This window comes from Oncorhynchus kisutch, linkage group LG12, assembly GCF_002021735.2.
Source record: "Oncorhynchus kisutch isolate 150728-3 linkage group LG12, Okis_V2, whole genome shotgun sequence".
NCBI classification, from domain to species: domain Eukaryota; kingdom Metazoa; phylum Chordata; class Actinopteri; order Salmoniformes; family Salmonidae; genus Oncorhynchus; species Oncorhynchus kisutch.
In genome coordinates, this window is record NC_034185.2 from 9,807,030 (window position 1) to 9,822,803 (window position 15,774).

General features: G+C 40.2%; 1 protein-coding gene across 1 annotated transcript; it reads left to right on the forward strand.

Moving 5' to 3' along the window:
* The first annotated feature begins 3,135 nt into the window (after positions 1 to 3,135).
* ak7a (adenylate kinase 7a) lies at positions 3,136 to 9,125 on the forward strand. Its single transcript, XM_020496158.2, has 18 exons — positions 3,136 to 3,241; positions 3,344 to 3,502; positions 3,853 to 3,967; positions 4,680 to 4,774; positions 4,872 to 4,982; positions 5,062 to 5,145; positions 5,242 to 5,330; positions 5,577 to 5,667; positions 5,801 to 5,878; positions 6,074 to 6,223; positions 6,497 to 6,625; positions 6,856 to 6,961; positions 7,112 to 7,240; positions 7,361 to 7,417; positions 7,498 to 7,695; positions 7,885 to 8,105; positions 8,423 to 8,581; positions 8,956 to 9,125. The coding sequence occupies exons 1-18, from the start codon at positions 3,155 to 3,157 to the stop codon at positions 8,989 to 8,991; spliced, it is 2,094 nt and encodes a 697-aa protein (XP_020351747.1). The 5' UTR covers positions 3,136 to 3,154; the 3' UTR covers positions 8,992 to 9,125.
* The last annotated feature ends 6,649 nt before the right edge of the window (positions 9,126 to 15,774 follow it).

Consider the following 15,774-nt stretch of genomic DNA (forward strand, 5'->3'; position numbering starts at 1 on the left):
AGGCAGTCTAGACAGCACAGGCGAGTGCAGGAAGGACTAAACAGAGCGAGTGGTTGGTGGTGGCAGCTCTGTTCCACCCCTTTATGTTAATGTATTCATATATGCAAATGATCCCGGTGTGTTTATGCAATTGAGGCGCATATCATTATCTTTATTTTAACTCAAAATATAAAAAAAATACCTTATATCATTAGAACATTTATATTTGAGTGCATGCTAAGAAAAAAAGGGGAATGTGCCAATAAATTTAATTCCTGAATTCCCACCAAAATCCCTGAACTCTGTTCAGTATTCCCACCAAAATCCCTGAACTCCGTACCAGTAAGATGTTTTATGTGCTAAAATTCAGTCAATATCTGATGGATTATAAAAATTATAAAATTATAAAAGTTTGGAGTATCAGGAGTCCCCCTTTTTCTCCCCAATTTTGTGGTATCCAATTGGTAGTTACAGTCTTGTCCCATCACTGCAACTTTCCTACGGACTCGGGAGAGGCGAAGGTTGGGAGCCATGCGTCCTCCGAAACAGGAACCTGCCAAGCCGCACTGCTTCTTGACACACTGCTCGCTTAACCCGGAAGCCAGCCACACCAATGTGTCTGGGGAAACACCAGTCAGCATGCAGGTGCTAGGCCCACCACAAGGAGTCGCTAGAGCGCAATGGGACAAAAAAATCCCGGCCAGCCAAACCCTCCCCTAAACCGGACAACACTGGGCCCAATTGTGCACTGCCTCATTGGTCTCCCGGTCACGGCCGGCTGTGACTCATCATGGGATCGAACCCAGGTTTGTAGTGATCCCTCAAGTCCTGCAATGCAGTGCCTTAGACCGCTTCACCACTCCAGAGGCCCCTGCAAATTGATTTTATCAAACAATTGGTCCCCCCAAAAATGCATCCCTCCCATTGAATTTCAAAATCCTGATGTGGCCCTCGAGCCAAAAGGTTTGCACACCCCTGCTCTATACTCTCTCAAAGACAGGATTCAGATGCAGTTAGACCACTCGTTGAGTAGTGTGTAAAGGCAGGATTTAGATGCAGTTAGATCACTTGTTGAGTAGTGTGTAAAGACAGAATTTAGATGCAGTTAGACCACTCGTTGAGTAGTGTGTAAAGAATGACTAGGTGAATGACAGGAGCATGAAATCATGCAATTTGAAAAGGGTGAAAATAACTTTGACTTACAGTATTCTATTTGAGTTATTTACGTGTATTGCCTATTTGAATAAGAACTGAAGTCTCAATCGAAATATCTATACAGTTTGCCAGTGGCATCTACTGCCTAATTCTGTCACTCTACCTTGCTATTCTATGAATATGTGTTACAACTTCCTGCCAGGTGCCATGTATGTAATTATGTTTTATAGCATGCTGTCATTGACAGTCATTCCATTGTGTCATTGTGTTTTACAATGTGTTGTCATTGACAGTAATTCCATTGTGTAGTTGTGTTTTACAGTGTGCTGAAAGAGAGGCCTGTAGTAGGTAGTTGAGCCGTTTGAAGGCAGATAAGGCCGTGCCAGCAGATAATGTCACCTCTATAAATATGTGAAGTGCTTTGGAAGTTTCCATGTCAACGCTAACTAACCCTGTTGTTGTCCTGTGCTGCTATGTGTGTGTGTGTGTGTGTGTGTGTGTGTGTGTGTGTGTGTGTGTGTGTGTGTGTGTGTGTGTGTGTGTGTGTGTGTGTGTGTGTGTGTGTGTGTGTGTGTGTGTGTGTGTGTGTGTGTGTGTGTGTGTGTGTTTGTGTGAGTTTATGGGTTGCATTGCACATACAGTGTGTTCCAAAAGTATTGGGACAGTGACACATTTTTCTACAAACTTGTTGGATGCATTTGCTGTTTGTTTTGGTTGTGTTTCAGATTATTTTGTGCCAATAGAAATGAATGGTAAATAATGTATTGTTTCGTTTTGGAGTCATTTCCATTGTAAATAAGAATAGAATATGTTTATAAACACGGACAGTTCTAGGAAGAGTCTTGATGGTTCCCAACTTCTTCCATTTAAGAATAATGGAGGCCACTGTATTGTTGGGGAGCTTCAATACTGCAGACATTTTTTGGTACCCTTCCCCAGATCTGTGCCTCAACACAATCCTAACTCGGAGCTCTTACGGACAATTCCTTCGACCTCATGGTTTGGTTTTTGCTCTAAAAATAAAGAGAGTCGGACACTCTATATAAATAAACTCCCAGTCATTTATTTGGTGAAACAGGAAGCACCTGAGCTCAGTTTTGAGTCTCATAGCAAAGGGTATGAATACAGTTTTTATATTTTGAAAACATTTGCAAAAATTTCTAAAAAACAGTTTTCACTTGTCATTATAGGGTATTGTGTGTAGATTGATGAGGGAAAAAATGCATTTATTCCATTTTAAAAAAAGGCTGTAACGTAACAATGTGGAAAAAGTTAAGGGGTCTGAATACTTTCCGAATTCACTGTAAGTGAATTTGTCCCAATACTTTTGGTCCCCTAAAATGGGGGACTGGGTACAAAAAGTGCTGTAATTTCTAAACGGTCCACCTGATATAGATGAAAATACCCTCAAATTAAAGCTGAGAGTCTGCACTTCAACCTCATAGAATTATTTCAAATCCAAAGTGCTGGAGTACAGAGCCAAAACAACCAAGATATATGTCACTCTCCCAATACTTTTGGAGCTCACTGTATAATAGCCTACAATCACCTGTCCTATTGTGAATTGCAATAATATCAACGTAACAGAGTAGTTTAAAAGACTAGTTGCGTTGAGTTTTGGAGGAAGACGTACTTTAAATCACCAAACAATCAACACCCTTCCCACAGAGGAAGGTAAAGGATGAAGGCATTTATCATTCACATGACAGGACACAACAGAGAGTTACTAGGTAAAAGTAATGAGGAGAGTTTTATTATGTTATGTGACTGACAAAAATAGCAAATATTTCACACAACTGGAGAACAAGTGCTATCTTCTGCACAAAACTCCACCAAAATAACCTGTGTAAAAAAATATGTATTTTTTTAAAATGTATTTTTTAATAATTAACTGGTATCTAAGCAAGACGCTTTTGGTGCTGTCATTGCTCATTGCTCACTTTTGCAAATGCACTTATTTCATTGGTTGAGGTGACGTTAGCAACCCCAAAGCGTCCCTCTTTCCCCAGCAACGGCAAACATGGCAAATGAAAAGACAGGAAGTTACCGAACTAAACGGGTTTTCGTCAACAATATTGATACGTATTCATCTAAATGTATCGCAAAGGTAAAGTTGCAACGATATAAGTCTTTGTATCAGAGTTTGATGTGGCGAAATATTACATAATGTAGCTGACAATGTTTACACTTTTCTTGCGACTGTGAATAGTTTCTGTCAACCTGCAAGGTTGGCGGCTCCTTGGAGGAGGCAGATGAAGATGGTCCCGCTGAGGATGAGACAACACTTCAAGATGGGACTTTTCAAATTGTTGGAACTATCTCAAACAACGAAGGGGAAAAACCCAGTTTTGCATTACAATGTTATGCAGTGAGTATAGCTAATAACCAACTATAAACTGGGTGGTTCAAGCCCTGAATGCTGATTGTCTGACAGCAGTGGTATACCACGGGTGACAAGTCATTTATTTTTACTGCTCGTATTACGTTGGTAACCCGTTTACAATAGCAATAATACACCTTAGGGGTTTGTGGTATATGACCAATATACGCGTTGTGTTGCGCGAACAGCACTTAGCCGTGGTGTATTGGCCATATACCGAACCCCCTCTTGCCTTATTTCTTAAATATACAATATTGATATAACCACACACTTCATCATTCAGCGCTATGCAATTTTCATCTATGCCTGTCATTGACGTCTGTCCATGTCCATTCCAGTCACAGAAGCGAGATCAGCTGCTGCCAAGCCTATTGGAATGTGCTGTGGTGGTTTACAACATCTCAGAACATGCAACAGCAGAGCTGATAGATGAGGCAACTTGGGCTATTTCAGGTAGGCTATGGACCAGTCCATCTGTTGGATGAAACCATCACGATAAATTCACTCTCAGATAGGGTTGTCAGAGTTCATCAGTTTTACTCAAGTTAACTTTTTGTAATTTTAGTGCGCTCATTTAAAAAAAAAACTATTGTGTTTTAGTCGCAGTCTGAAAACATTCAAAATACACATCATTTATACAGATAAAAACAACAATGTAATGTCAAAACAAGTTGACATTGAAGTTAAAAGTGACCTTTATCAATTTGCTTGATTTTGCAAACCATTACTTTGGACAAAATCAAGATGTCAATATTCTTGTAATGCTTTTTGTATAAAAATAAACATTTAATTACAGCCCATTTTGATTAATCACAGCAATTTCTGCGATGAACTAGATGTGTTCCTTTCTTAATGTCTGTCAGCCATACTCTCAGTCTGTCAGCCCTACTCTCAGTCTGTCAGCCCTACTCTCAGTCTGTCAGCCCTACTCTCAGTCTGTCAGCCCTACTCTCAGTCTTTCAGCCCTACTCTCAGACTGACAGCCCTACTCTCAGACTGACAGCCCTACTCTCAGACTGACAGCCCTACTCTCAGACTGACAGCCCTACTCTCAGACTGACATATTACCTCACTGGACATTTTGAGTTACATTGCAAATACTGCATGGCCTATAGCCTACTGTACCTACGGTAAGACGCTGTCTCCTCTTCCTTTTATGCTGCAGCTCTTCACTCAGATATTGAGAGTTTTACGTCTCAGAAGATATTCATTTTGATATCATCAGTCATGACCTGGGCAATGAGCAAGCCAGCCGATCCTGTAAGTTTCTATTCAAATCCCGTGTTTCCTAACTACTATATCTATATATGTGTCAATACACTTTTCTGAATATTACTCATATATTTTCTGTCCTTAGAATGACCCAGAGATTCCTCTGACAGAGGACGACTACAGGAGGAAAAGACATCATCCTAACTTCAAGGAGCACGCCAATGCAGAGAAAATGGTGCTCAAACTGGGCAAAACTGTAAGTATAATGGGTAGGGTTCGGCAATTGTCAACAACAATGTCAACATCAACAACAACAACTTTTGTTTACCATACAGAAAAAGTCCAAGCTGTCCAGTTATGTTGTGGCGGCAGGTGTTCAGTATGGAATGGGAGAAAACCTCCTCCACTACTTCTTCAAGGTACATCTGAACTATATAACGTGAGACATTATTGTTCTATCAAGACATTGATGGATGTTCTCTATCTCACTCTTTCCTCTGGCTTGACTCCTCAAGACGTCTTGGCTGGGGGAGTTTGCAAAAGTTCCTGTTTTTGGGCCTGGCACAAATGTTATCCCTACCATTCATGTCAATGACCTTGCAGGGTGTGTATTTTTCAATGAGTCCATTCCATTGTCTTGATGTTCAATTATTGCTTATTTAAGGGCATCTGCTAGAGTTTGGGTGAAAAAAAACACTAATTATATGATATTGTCTACTTTTGTGTATTTTTCAATGAGTCCATTCCATTGTCTTGGATGTTCAATTATTGCTTATTTAAGGGCATCTGCTAGAGTTTGGGTGAAAAAAAAAAGACTAATTATATGATATTGTCTACTTTTGTCTACAAGGGTTATTCAGAATGTAATCGACCACAAGCCAAAGATACATTATTTCCTCGCTGTGGATGATTCCAATAATACTTTTGAGGATATTGTGAAGGTAAATAGGCTAAGCCAGACAGACATCTTGTTGATCATTTCAAGTTGGTAAAATTGTTGCATTTCTTTCTTTTTTTAAATAGATTTGTAGATCTACAAAATGGTTGGTGTATTTTTCTGTATTCCCCTGCTAGATAATAAGCTTTGTGCTCGGTCCAGGGAAGATCAAGAAAGTCCCTAAGGAGGAGACCTACCTCACCAAAGTTCTGACGGTCTGTCTGTTTTCATCCCTCATCTCAGGTTTAGGAAAGCTATTTCAGAAATGGCCGTTGTCAGTTGGAGCATATCTTAACTAGCCTGGTCCCAGATCTGTTTGTGTGGTCTTGTTTGACCATGGGAAATTGACAGAACAGCGGTAGATCTGGGTCTGGTCAATGTTGGAGCATCAATTTCACCTTGTTTTCCAGAACGCTGATGTGGATTACCTGAGTGTCAACCTGCGGATAGAGCCAGTCTTTCTGAAGGAAACCTTCAACCTTCACTGGGTGTCGGAGGCTGGCATCATTGATAACATCAACCGGGTGGTGGAGGAATACAAACTGTTGAGACTACTACTGGTGAGGGACCAAACCAACTACTGTATGTTTACCTCTTCTGTTCTTAGCTAGGGACTGAATAGATTTTCCCAGCACCAATTTAGAATGTGAACATGTGTATTGTCTCTTATTGGAAGGAAAGATTCGTTACACAGCAATACAGGCTTATAGATAGATAGAAGTATATGATAGATTATAGATAGTGTCATTATATTATTTTATATGATATTATATACTCATATTCAAGCCAAAAATTGTTAAAATATGTATCATGCTCTTTGGTTTCCCCATCAGCCCATCAGAATCTGTCTCCTGGGTCCTCCAGCAGTAGGAAAGAGCAGCGTGGCAGAGAAACTGTGTCAACATTACAAACTGCACCACATCAACCTCAAAGAGGTCATTGATGAGAAGATGCAACATCTGGTCAGTAAAAGCAAAGCGATGACACTTTATTCCTTCTTGTAAAATTCGAAATGCCTCCCCCTTGTGGTAGATCAAAGGAAATGCACCCCTTGTTATTTTCTGACATTACAGGTCTCTGTACTATACATGTACACTCTACAGTATCAATAGGTGTGTGAACCATTTTGTAAAACAACATCTTACAATATATGAATCCAGGTATTCATTTGAGTTGTCCATTATATTTTCAGGAGGAGGCTGTGAATGGGACTGAGCAGGAGGGAGAGAGTGAGGAGGCGCTCAGTAACGCTCAGGACCAACTGGACTCTCTGAAGGACAGCATGGAGCAAAATGGAGGTACAATAATATTCCACAACACAGCCATGAGTTGTTCCTGAAAGCATGTTTGTAAATTTAATTTAGACTCCACCCCTCATCTCTATAATTGGTTTGATTTCATATTATGAAGATGCAGTGGTTTCATGAATGTCATCATAACTCTTGCAGGTCGCCTGAGCGACGGCCTTGTCTACCGTATCATGCGTGATAAGCTGAACTCAACGCCTTGCAGGAACCATGGCTTCGTCCTGGACGGCTTCCCCAAGTCCTACGATCAGGCCAAGGAGATCTTCTATGGTAAACATAAATTAAATGAACGTTATTTACAATTACAGCGTTTGATGATATCGTAAAATACTTTTCAAATAAATGATGGAAAAGATCCTGCTTGTTCTCTTAAACACTGATGTTTTCCAGATGAACAGGATGATCCCAGGTCCAAAATGCCTGCCTTCAACAAGAAGATCATTCCTGGTAAGTGATTGTTAATATAACTGAATTGCACAGTATTGCATGTCTATCACTGATTCCCCCCTCGTCTGTCTCTTCTGCAGAGTTCATTTTCTCCCTGGAGGCATCGGATGACTTTTTAAAGGAGCGGGTGCAGAACCTGCCTGAGAGTGTGGCAGAGAAAATGCACTACTCTAAAGACGAGTACCTTACCCGGCTGAAGAAGTTTAGAAAGGCCAACGTGGAAGATGCAACGGTTCTGAACTACTTTGACGAGCTGGAGATTCACCCAGAACACATTGGTAAGGACGAAATACTGTAGATATTGATTTACCAAAAGAGAGTAATGCGATAGATTTTTGAATCATTTTGAAACCCTAATATTCAACTGTAACTATCAGAACCAGTAATTGTAGTAAATAGTGATTTGATTTGAACTCAATGCATTGAGAGGAAGTCTGTCAGTCTTTCATAGTCTGTCTGTCTGTCAGAGGTGAACAATGCCGTCGATCCTGAATACGGTGCTGTGATGGACAAAATCACCAGGCTGGTGGGGCGTCCCAGGAACTACGGACCCACCCCTGAGGAGAGAGAGGAGATGGAGAGGAAGTCCGTAGAGGAGACAGCACAGCGCCTGGTACTGGAGACAGCAGAGTGGAATAGGAGGGAGGCTGAGACCGCTGCCAAGATGGCCACACAGCTCGAGGAGTGGGTAAGAGATGGGCTGCATCAGAAGTAGTATACTAGAATGGGAATAGGGTGGCATTTCAGGAAACATCTCTCTCACATTACTCATTGAGATTTGATTCCATTTTGGAATCCTTATAAACTCATCTCCACATTGCTTACCCCTATCCAGTCCTCTCAGCTCCACATTGCTTACCCCTATCCAGTCCTCTCAGATCTATAAACTCTTAAAACCCCTCTTTGTATTCCATGGAAGAGTGGGCCACCAGCAGCGACGTAAACCCTGGAACTGTAGTTTCTGTTTAGCTGAGCTGTACATACGTTGTGTGTGAGTATCTCTAGAACCGTCACGTGACTGAGGTGAAGAGGCAGGAGCACGAGCTGCTGGAGGCTCGCTCCGCCCCCTTGAGGAACTACCTGATGAATTACGTAATGCCTTCTCTCACTGAGGGCATGATGGAGTGCTGCAAGGCCAAGCCAGACGACCCGGTAGACTTCCTGGTAATGTTTTTATTTGATTTTAAAAAATTAAATAAACTTTATTAATCCCACAAAGAGAAATCAGATTTGTCACCGGCAAGAGATATACAGAAAAAAATATACTGTTCATACGCATACATCAGAGACCAGTAGACGGAGGACTGATGGCTGGTGAAATAAGCAAAACAAATGTCTTCCATAGAAGCAAATAGATTCAGAGTAGCCTACTTCTCCTCTTCAATTATATAGGTTGCACTTCACAATAAACGGATGTGAATAGTTGTCAGGTACCGAAGTAGCTAGGCCTACAGTAAAGAAATGTCACGTTTCCAACCGAATTGTCCTTTTTTTTGGTTTGTTTCTAAATACTACATTTTTGTGTTTATCTATTTCAGGCTGAATATCTCCTCCGGAATAATTCACAAGATTAGTGTGATGTGGATAAGACATTCCAAACGTCTATGAGACCTTGTCGACTGGTATTATAAATGCTTTGTCATGACAGTGTTCTGTGTTGATCAAGTCTACCTTGTTTATTTTTCCCCACAATAAATACAAAAACATATAATTCTCTGTTTGGAGGAATTATTGTAAAGATCATTTTATGAATATAATGATCTTTAACTAAACAAAAGTTAAATGTATATTCTGATTAAATTGTGTGTTAATGCTTCTTCTACACCCACCCTAGCATGAATTGTAATCCAATTACAAACCCACAGCTGATTGGCACAGCGGCTGAGTATTAAAAACAGGTGTGAAAACAGAGCTAGTGATTTTCTGAACAAGAAGTTCAACTGATTAAAACTCACAGCAAGAAAAAAGCTTAAATTTTAAGGCCAGGCATCACAGGCTGACATTTTAAGGCCAGGCATCACAGGCTGACATTTTAAGGCCAGGCATCACAGGCTGACATTTTAAGGCCAGGCATCACAGGCTGACATTTTAAGGCCAGGCATCACAGGCTGACATTTTAAGGCCAGGCATCACAGGCTGACATTTTAAGGCCAGGCATCACAGGCTGACATTTTAAGGCCAGGCATCACAGGCTGACATTTTTGCGTCTTATTAATTTTGAGATTTGTTTGTATTTTGGTCTATTAATATTAGTATTTTCACACCAAAAAATATAAACATTTCAAAAACGTGATGAAAATATATATTTTCTTTAGCTGATCATATTCTACCTTAATTTGAATGAATTTTAACCACTTTAAAATGGAATTATATCAATAATTTCAAAGCTCACTACATTCCCCATCATTTAAAATCCCATTTTCATAGAGAATGTTACAAACTGGACTATATTTAGTAACTTACTTTGAAGAGGTGGTGATTGGGTCTAAGTAGGCATTTAGGAGTCTAATTTCAGTGTGCTTGTCAGACATTTACCACCACATTTTTTTCTCAGCATCAGAAGCATCTGTATTCACCGATGTGTGTGTGTGGTTATGATAAGATATATTCTCCAGACTTGCCCTGAGGGAATTGTTGATATGTTGTAAATGTTTTATTCTAGATAACATTTTCTTTGGAAAATGAAAAAATAAATGAATGTCATTAGTATTTTAATCTGCTCTACTAATGTCCGGTGCTGGAGTGAAACCATCCAGCATCCAGAAAAAGGGATATGTGCGATATGCAAATATGCACATATAATGAGACATCACCTAATTTGGATATTTGTACAAAATATTGATTGAAAAATATATTTAAAAAAATGTGTGTCTATGTTCAACTGGTAAAAGTTGATTGTGACATAATTAAGATAAAACAAATCCCTATTGGGGTGTGGTGACATGAATGGGACAGTGTCACAATCGCAGATTAAATTCTTGTTAATATAACTGCACTGTCCAATTTACAGTAGCTATTACTCCGAAAAATGCCATGTTATTGTTTGAGGAGAGCTCCTAACAGCAAAACACTTTTCACCTCGATAAGTTTGATAAATTCACCTCTGAAGGTGAAATGTGTACTTACATTCTGAAATCATGCTCTGATTTATCATCCAAAGGGTCCCAGAGATAACATGAAGTGTTGTTTTGTTAGATCAAATCCTTTTTCATGTCCTAAAAGGTCCATATAGCATGCACGATCGATTTTGTATTTCCACTCCACTGTATTTCCACTATTTCCTTCAATTTGCAAAGAAAGGAATCTGCGAAAATCTAACCCTAAATGTTGTTTCAACCAGTCAAATCACATTTGTATGTAATCCTCAGAGATCCTAGAACATAACCAGACTTCATTATATCATTAGGGATGTAGTATATCCTATGGGACAACAGATTTGTTCAGAGAGCGATGCCTTCATGGCACGCCAATGACGCGGGCGGTCTTCATTTGATCGAATGTAACTTTCTCAAATAAGCACCAATCGGGGTCAATAAAAGCTAGCTAGATAGCCAATGAGCTGGGCTTTACGGGAGTGTCGGGAAACCCTGTATCTGTCGCGAGTGTTGCTGCTAACCTTGTGCAACATCAAGCCTTTCCCTTTGGACAAAAATTATAAGAATTTAGAGTGTTATGAAAACTGGGTGCTTTGCAAATGTTTAACTTATAATATGGCTACTAATATTGGAAAAGATCAATCAAAGTCCAAGTATACAGATTTGACGAAATTCTTGCAGAAAAATGTAATGTGAATGTCTCCTTCACGATTTGCCCAAATGTACCTGGGTGACTTCACACTAAAAGTCATGTAGTTTGCTCATACTTCAAGTTATCCGTCTGACAATTTGCACATACACTGCTGCCATCTTGTGGACACTATCAGAATTACAACCAGAGTGATGGCTAGATTTGGGGCCTTTCTGTCAGAATTTCAAAGATTGTGGTAGAAGCAAAAAAAAAAAGGTTTTTCTTCATTTTCTTCTACCAGATCTATTGTGTTATATTCTACATTCAATTCACATTTCCACAAACTTCAAAGAGTTTTCTTTTATATGCATATCATTGCTACAGGCAGTTAGATTTGGGTATGTCATTGTAGGCGAAAATTGAAAAAAAGGGGGCTATCCCTAATTAATAGTGAACACAGAACAGCGCTAAACTTTCTCTGTTCATGTCCTCCCTATTGAGTAGTAGACTATATGTGTCAAGGTGACATCTAGATGGTTATCAATATTAGTTATTATTTGTCCAGGCTGCTATCCTACTTGAAATAAAATCATGTGACAGAGTGAATTTTGTAATTTAGGTTAGTATTGTGGAGTATCTACAAAGGTGTTGATCCATCCTCAGTGTTCTCCTATCACAGCCATTAAACTGTAACTGGTTTAAAGTCACCGTTGGATTTAATACCTGAGCGGTTTCCTTCCTCTCTGGCAACTGAGTTAGGAAGGACACCTGTATCTTTGTAGTGACTGGGTGTATTGATACACCCTCCAAAGTGTAATTAATAACTTAACCATGCTCAAAGGGATATTCATTGTCTGCTTTTGGGCTCAACTGAGGGACCTTACAGGTAATTGTATGTGGGGTACAGAGATGAGGTATTCATTCAACACTAGTATTGCACAAATAATCCATGCAACCTGTTATGTGACTTGTTAAGCACATTTTTACTCCTGAACTTATTTAATCTTGCCATAAGAAAGGGTTTGAATATTTATTGACCCAAGATATTTCAGCTTTTCATTTTGTATTAATTTGTAAAAAAATTCAAACAACATAATTCCACTTTGACATTATGGGGTATTGTGTGTAGGCCAGTGACACAACATATCAATTTAATCAATTTTAAAATCAGGCTGTAATGTAACAAAATGTGGAAAAAGTCAAGGGGTTTGAATATTTTCTGAAGGCACTGTAGTAGGTCTATGAATGTCTATGTAATTACAGTGCATTCAGTATTCAGACCCCTTGACGTTTTCCACATTTTGTTACGTTACAGCCTTATTCTAAAACGGATTCAATTGTTTTTTTCCTTCGTCAATCTACACACAAATACCCCATAATGACATCACAATACCCCATAATGACATCACAATACCCCATAATGACAAAGCAAAAACACTTTTTTAGAAATTGTAGCAAATTTCTAAAATAAAAAATGGAATTATAACATCTACATAAGTATTCAGACCTTTGCTCAGTCTCGGGTCTTCTTGGGTATGACGCTACAAGCTTGGCACACCTGTATTTGGGGAGTTTTTCCCATTCTTCTCTGCAGATCCTCTCAAGCTCTGTCAGGTTGGATGGGGAATGTCACTGCACAGCTATTCTCAGGAATCTCCAGAGATGTTCAATTGGGTTCAAGTCCGGGCCCTGGCTGGGCCACTCAATGACATTCAGAGACTTGTCCTGAAGCCGCTCCTGCGTTGTCTTGGCTGTGTACTTAGGGTCGTTGTCCTGTTGGAAAGGGCACCTTTGCCCCAGTCTGAGGTCCTGAGCGCTCTGGAGCAGGTTTTCATCAAGGAGCTCTCTGTACTTTTCTCCGTTCACCTTTCCCTCGATCTTGACTAGTCTCCCAGTCCTTGCCACTGAAAACCATCCCCACAGCATGATGCTGCCACCACCATTCTTCACCGTAGGGATGGTGCCAGGTTTCTTACAGACGTGACGTTTGATATTCAGGCCAAAGAGTTCAATCTTGTATTCATCAGACCAGAGAATCTTGTTTCTCTTGGTCTGAGAGTCCTTTAGGTGCCTTTTGGCAAACTCCAAGCGGGCTGTCATGTATCTTTTACTGAGGAGTGGCTTTCGTCTGGCCACTCTACCATAAAGGCCTGATTCATGAAGTGCTGCAGAGATGGTTGTCCTTCTGGAAGTCTCCACAGAGGAACTCTTGAGCTCAGTCAGAGTGACCATTGTGTTCTTGGTCACCTCCTTGACCAAGGCCCTTCTTCCCTGATTGCTCAGTTTGGCCGGGAGGTCAGCTCTAGCCTTGGTGGTTCCAAACTTCTTCCATTTGAGAATTATGGAGGCCACCGTGTTCTTTGGGATCTTCAATGCTGCAGAATTTTTGTGTTACCCTTCCCCAGATCTGTTCCTCGACACAATCCTGTCTCTGAGCTCTGCGGACAATTCCTTCGACCTCATGGCTTGTTTTTTTCTCTGGCATGCACTGTCAACTGTGGGACCTTATATAGACAGGTGTGTGCCTTTCCAAATCATGTCCAATCAATTGAATTTACCACAGGTGGACTCCAATCAAGTTGTAGAAACATCTGAAGGATGATCAATGTAGACAGTATGCACCTGAGTTAAATTTAGATTCTCATAGCAAAGGGTCTGAATACTTATACAAATAATGTATTTCTGTTTTTTGTTTTTAAAAATCTGTTATCGGTTTGTCATGTGGTATTGTGTGTAGATTGTCGGGGAAATTGTTTCATTTAATCAATTTTAGAATAAGGCTGTAACGTAACAAAATGTGGAAAAAGTCGGATCTGAATACACAAAGCTTTTGTTCTGACCTCAAGATGCAGATTCCAGTCGACTGCAGTTGAAAGTTCATGACCTTTGATCACATGGTTGTTGTAAAGGTCATGCAGTCCACATGTAGTTGCAAGTCAGACAATTATTGTACCAATATTCAGCGGTGAAAGTAGAATTAATCTCTTCCTGGTACGGGACTTCCTATATACAGTACCAGTCCAAGGTTTGGACACACCTTGTCATTCAAGGGTTTTTCTTTATTTTTACTATTTTCTACATTGTACAATAATAGTGACGACATCAAAACTATGAAATAACACATATGGAATCATGTAGTAACCAAAAAAGTGTTAAACAAATCTAAATATATTTGAGATTCTTCAAAGTAGCCCCCCTTTGCCTTGATGACATCTTTGCACACTCTTCCAACCAACTTAACCTGGAATACTTTTCCATCAGTCTTGAAGGAGTTCCCACATATGCTGAGCACTTGATAGCCAGGGACACACTCCAACACTTAGACATTAATTTACAAACGAAGTATGTGTGTTTAGGGAGTCCACCAGATCAGAGGCAGTAGGGATGACCAGGGATGTTCTCTTGATAAGTGCGTGAATTGGACCATGTTCCTGTCCTGCAAAATGTAACTAATACTTTTGGGTGTCAGGGAAAATGTATGGAGCTAAAAGTATGTTATTTCCTTGAGGAATGTAGTGAAGTAAAAGCTGTCAAAATTATAAATAGTGAAGTAATTTACAGATACCTATCACGTTTCAGGTAAGATCCAAATGCAGACTGTGTTGAAGTAACAATGTTTATTACAGCAACAGGGGCAGGCAAACGACAGGCAGGGATCGATAATCCAGAGTAGTGGCAAGGGCACAGGACAGCATGCAGGGTCAGGTCAGGCAGAGGTCGGTAATCCAGAGTAGGGGCAGAGGCACAGGACGGCAGGCAGGGTCAGGCAGAGTGGTCAGGCAGGCAGGCTCAGTCAGGACAGGCAAAGGTCAAAACCAGGAGAGCGAGAAAAAGAGAGACTGGGGAAAAGCAGGAGCAAAACGCTGGATGGCTTGACAAACAAGATGAACTGGCAACAGACAAACAGAGAAGACGGGTATTAATACCCAGGGGATAATGGGGAAGATGGGCGGCCCATTGAGGGGGGTGGAGACAAGCACAAGGAGAGGTGAAACAGATCAGGACGTGACAGATACCCCCCAAAACGACTTAAGTAGTACTTTAAAGTATTTTTACTTAAGTACTTTACACCACTGTGAGAAAGTTGATGCACAAATATCATACCCCCAAAACATGATAACATTTCTTCATTACAATAACAGGAGGTTAGCATTTTTTGGGGCATATGATATTTAACAAATTTGTAGAGTCACAAGCTTGATGATGTCATTGAGTGCAATGAATATGGGACCAAATACTTAACTTTTTACTCCTTTTGGTCCCCTAAAATGGGGAGACTAAGGGTTGATTTGGGATTTGGCCAGACTTTTGTTGAAACGAGAAATTGCCCTTGTCCTTCAGCAGAGGTGGAACTGTAGCGATAGATAGACGATTCATCTTCACATCTGTGCCATCCGAGCGTGCCCATGCTAAAATTCACTTTTGGCCACTGTGGCCGAAGAGGAAGAGAGGCCCAACTCTGCGGAAAATCTGTCTCCCTCCAGCAGGTTGCGGTTTTTCGTTGTTTTTCCCATCAAACAAAGAATTTTTGAATGGAGGTCAAATAGTGCATGTAGAATTTGTTCAACAAAAACATGAATGGCTTATTTGCTACGTGGCCGTTTATTTAATCAAATATAAGTTGTGTAATG

Bases quoted from the DNA above. Each gene is read 5' to 3' on its own strand.
- ak7a (XM_020496158.2), top strand. From the start codon at position 3,155: ATGGCAAATGAAAAGACAGGAAGTTACCGAACTAAACGGGTTTTCGTC. The intron at 6,962-7,111 runs GTACAATAATAT...TAACTCTTGCAG, and splicing joins CAGCATGGAGCAAAATGGAG to GTCGCCTGAGCGACGGCCTT. The intron at 7,241-7,360 runs GTAAACATAAAT...GATGTTTTCCAG, and splicing joins GGCCAAGGAGATCTTCTATG to ATGAACAGGATGATCCCAGG.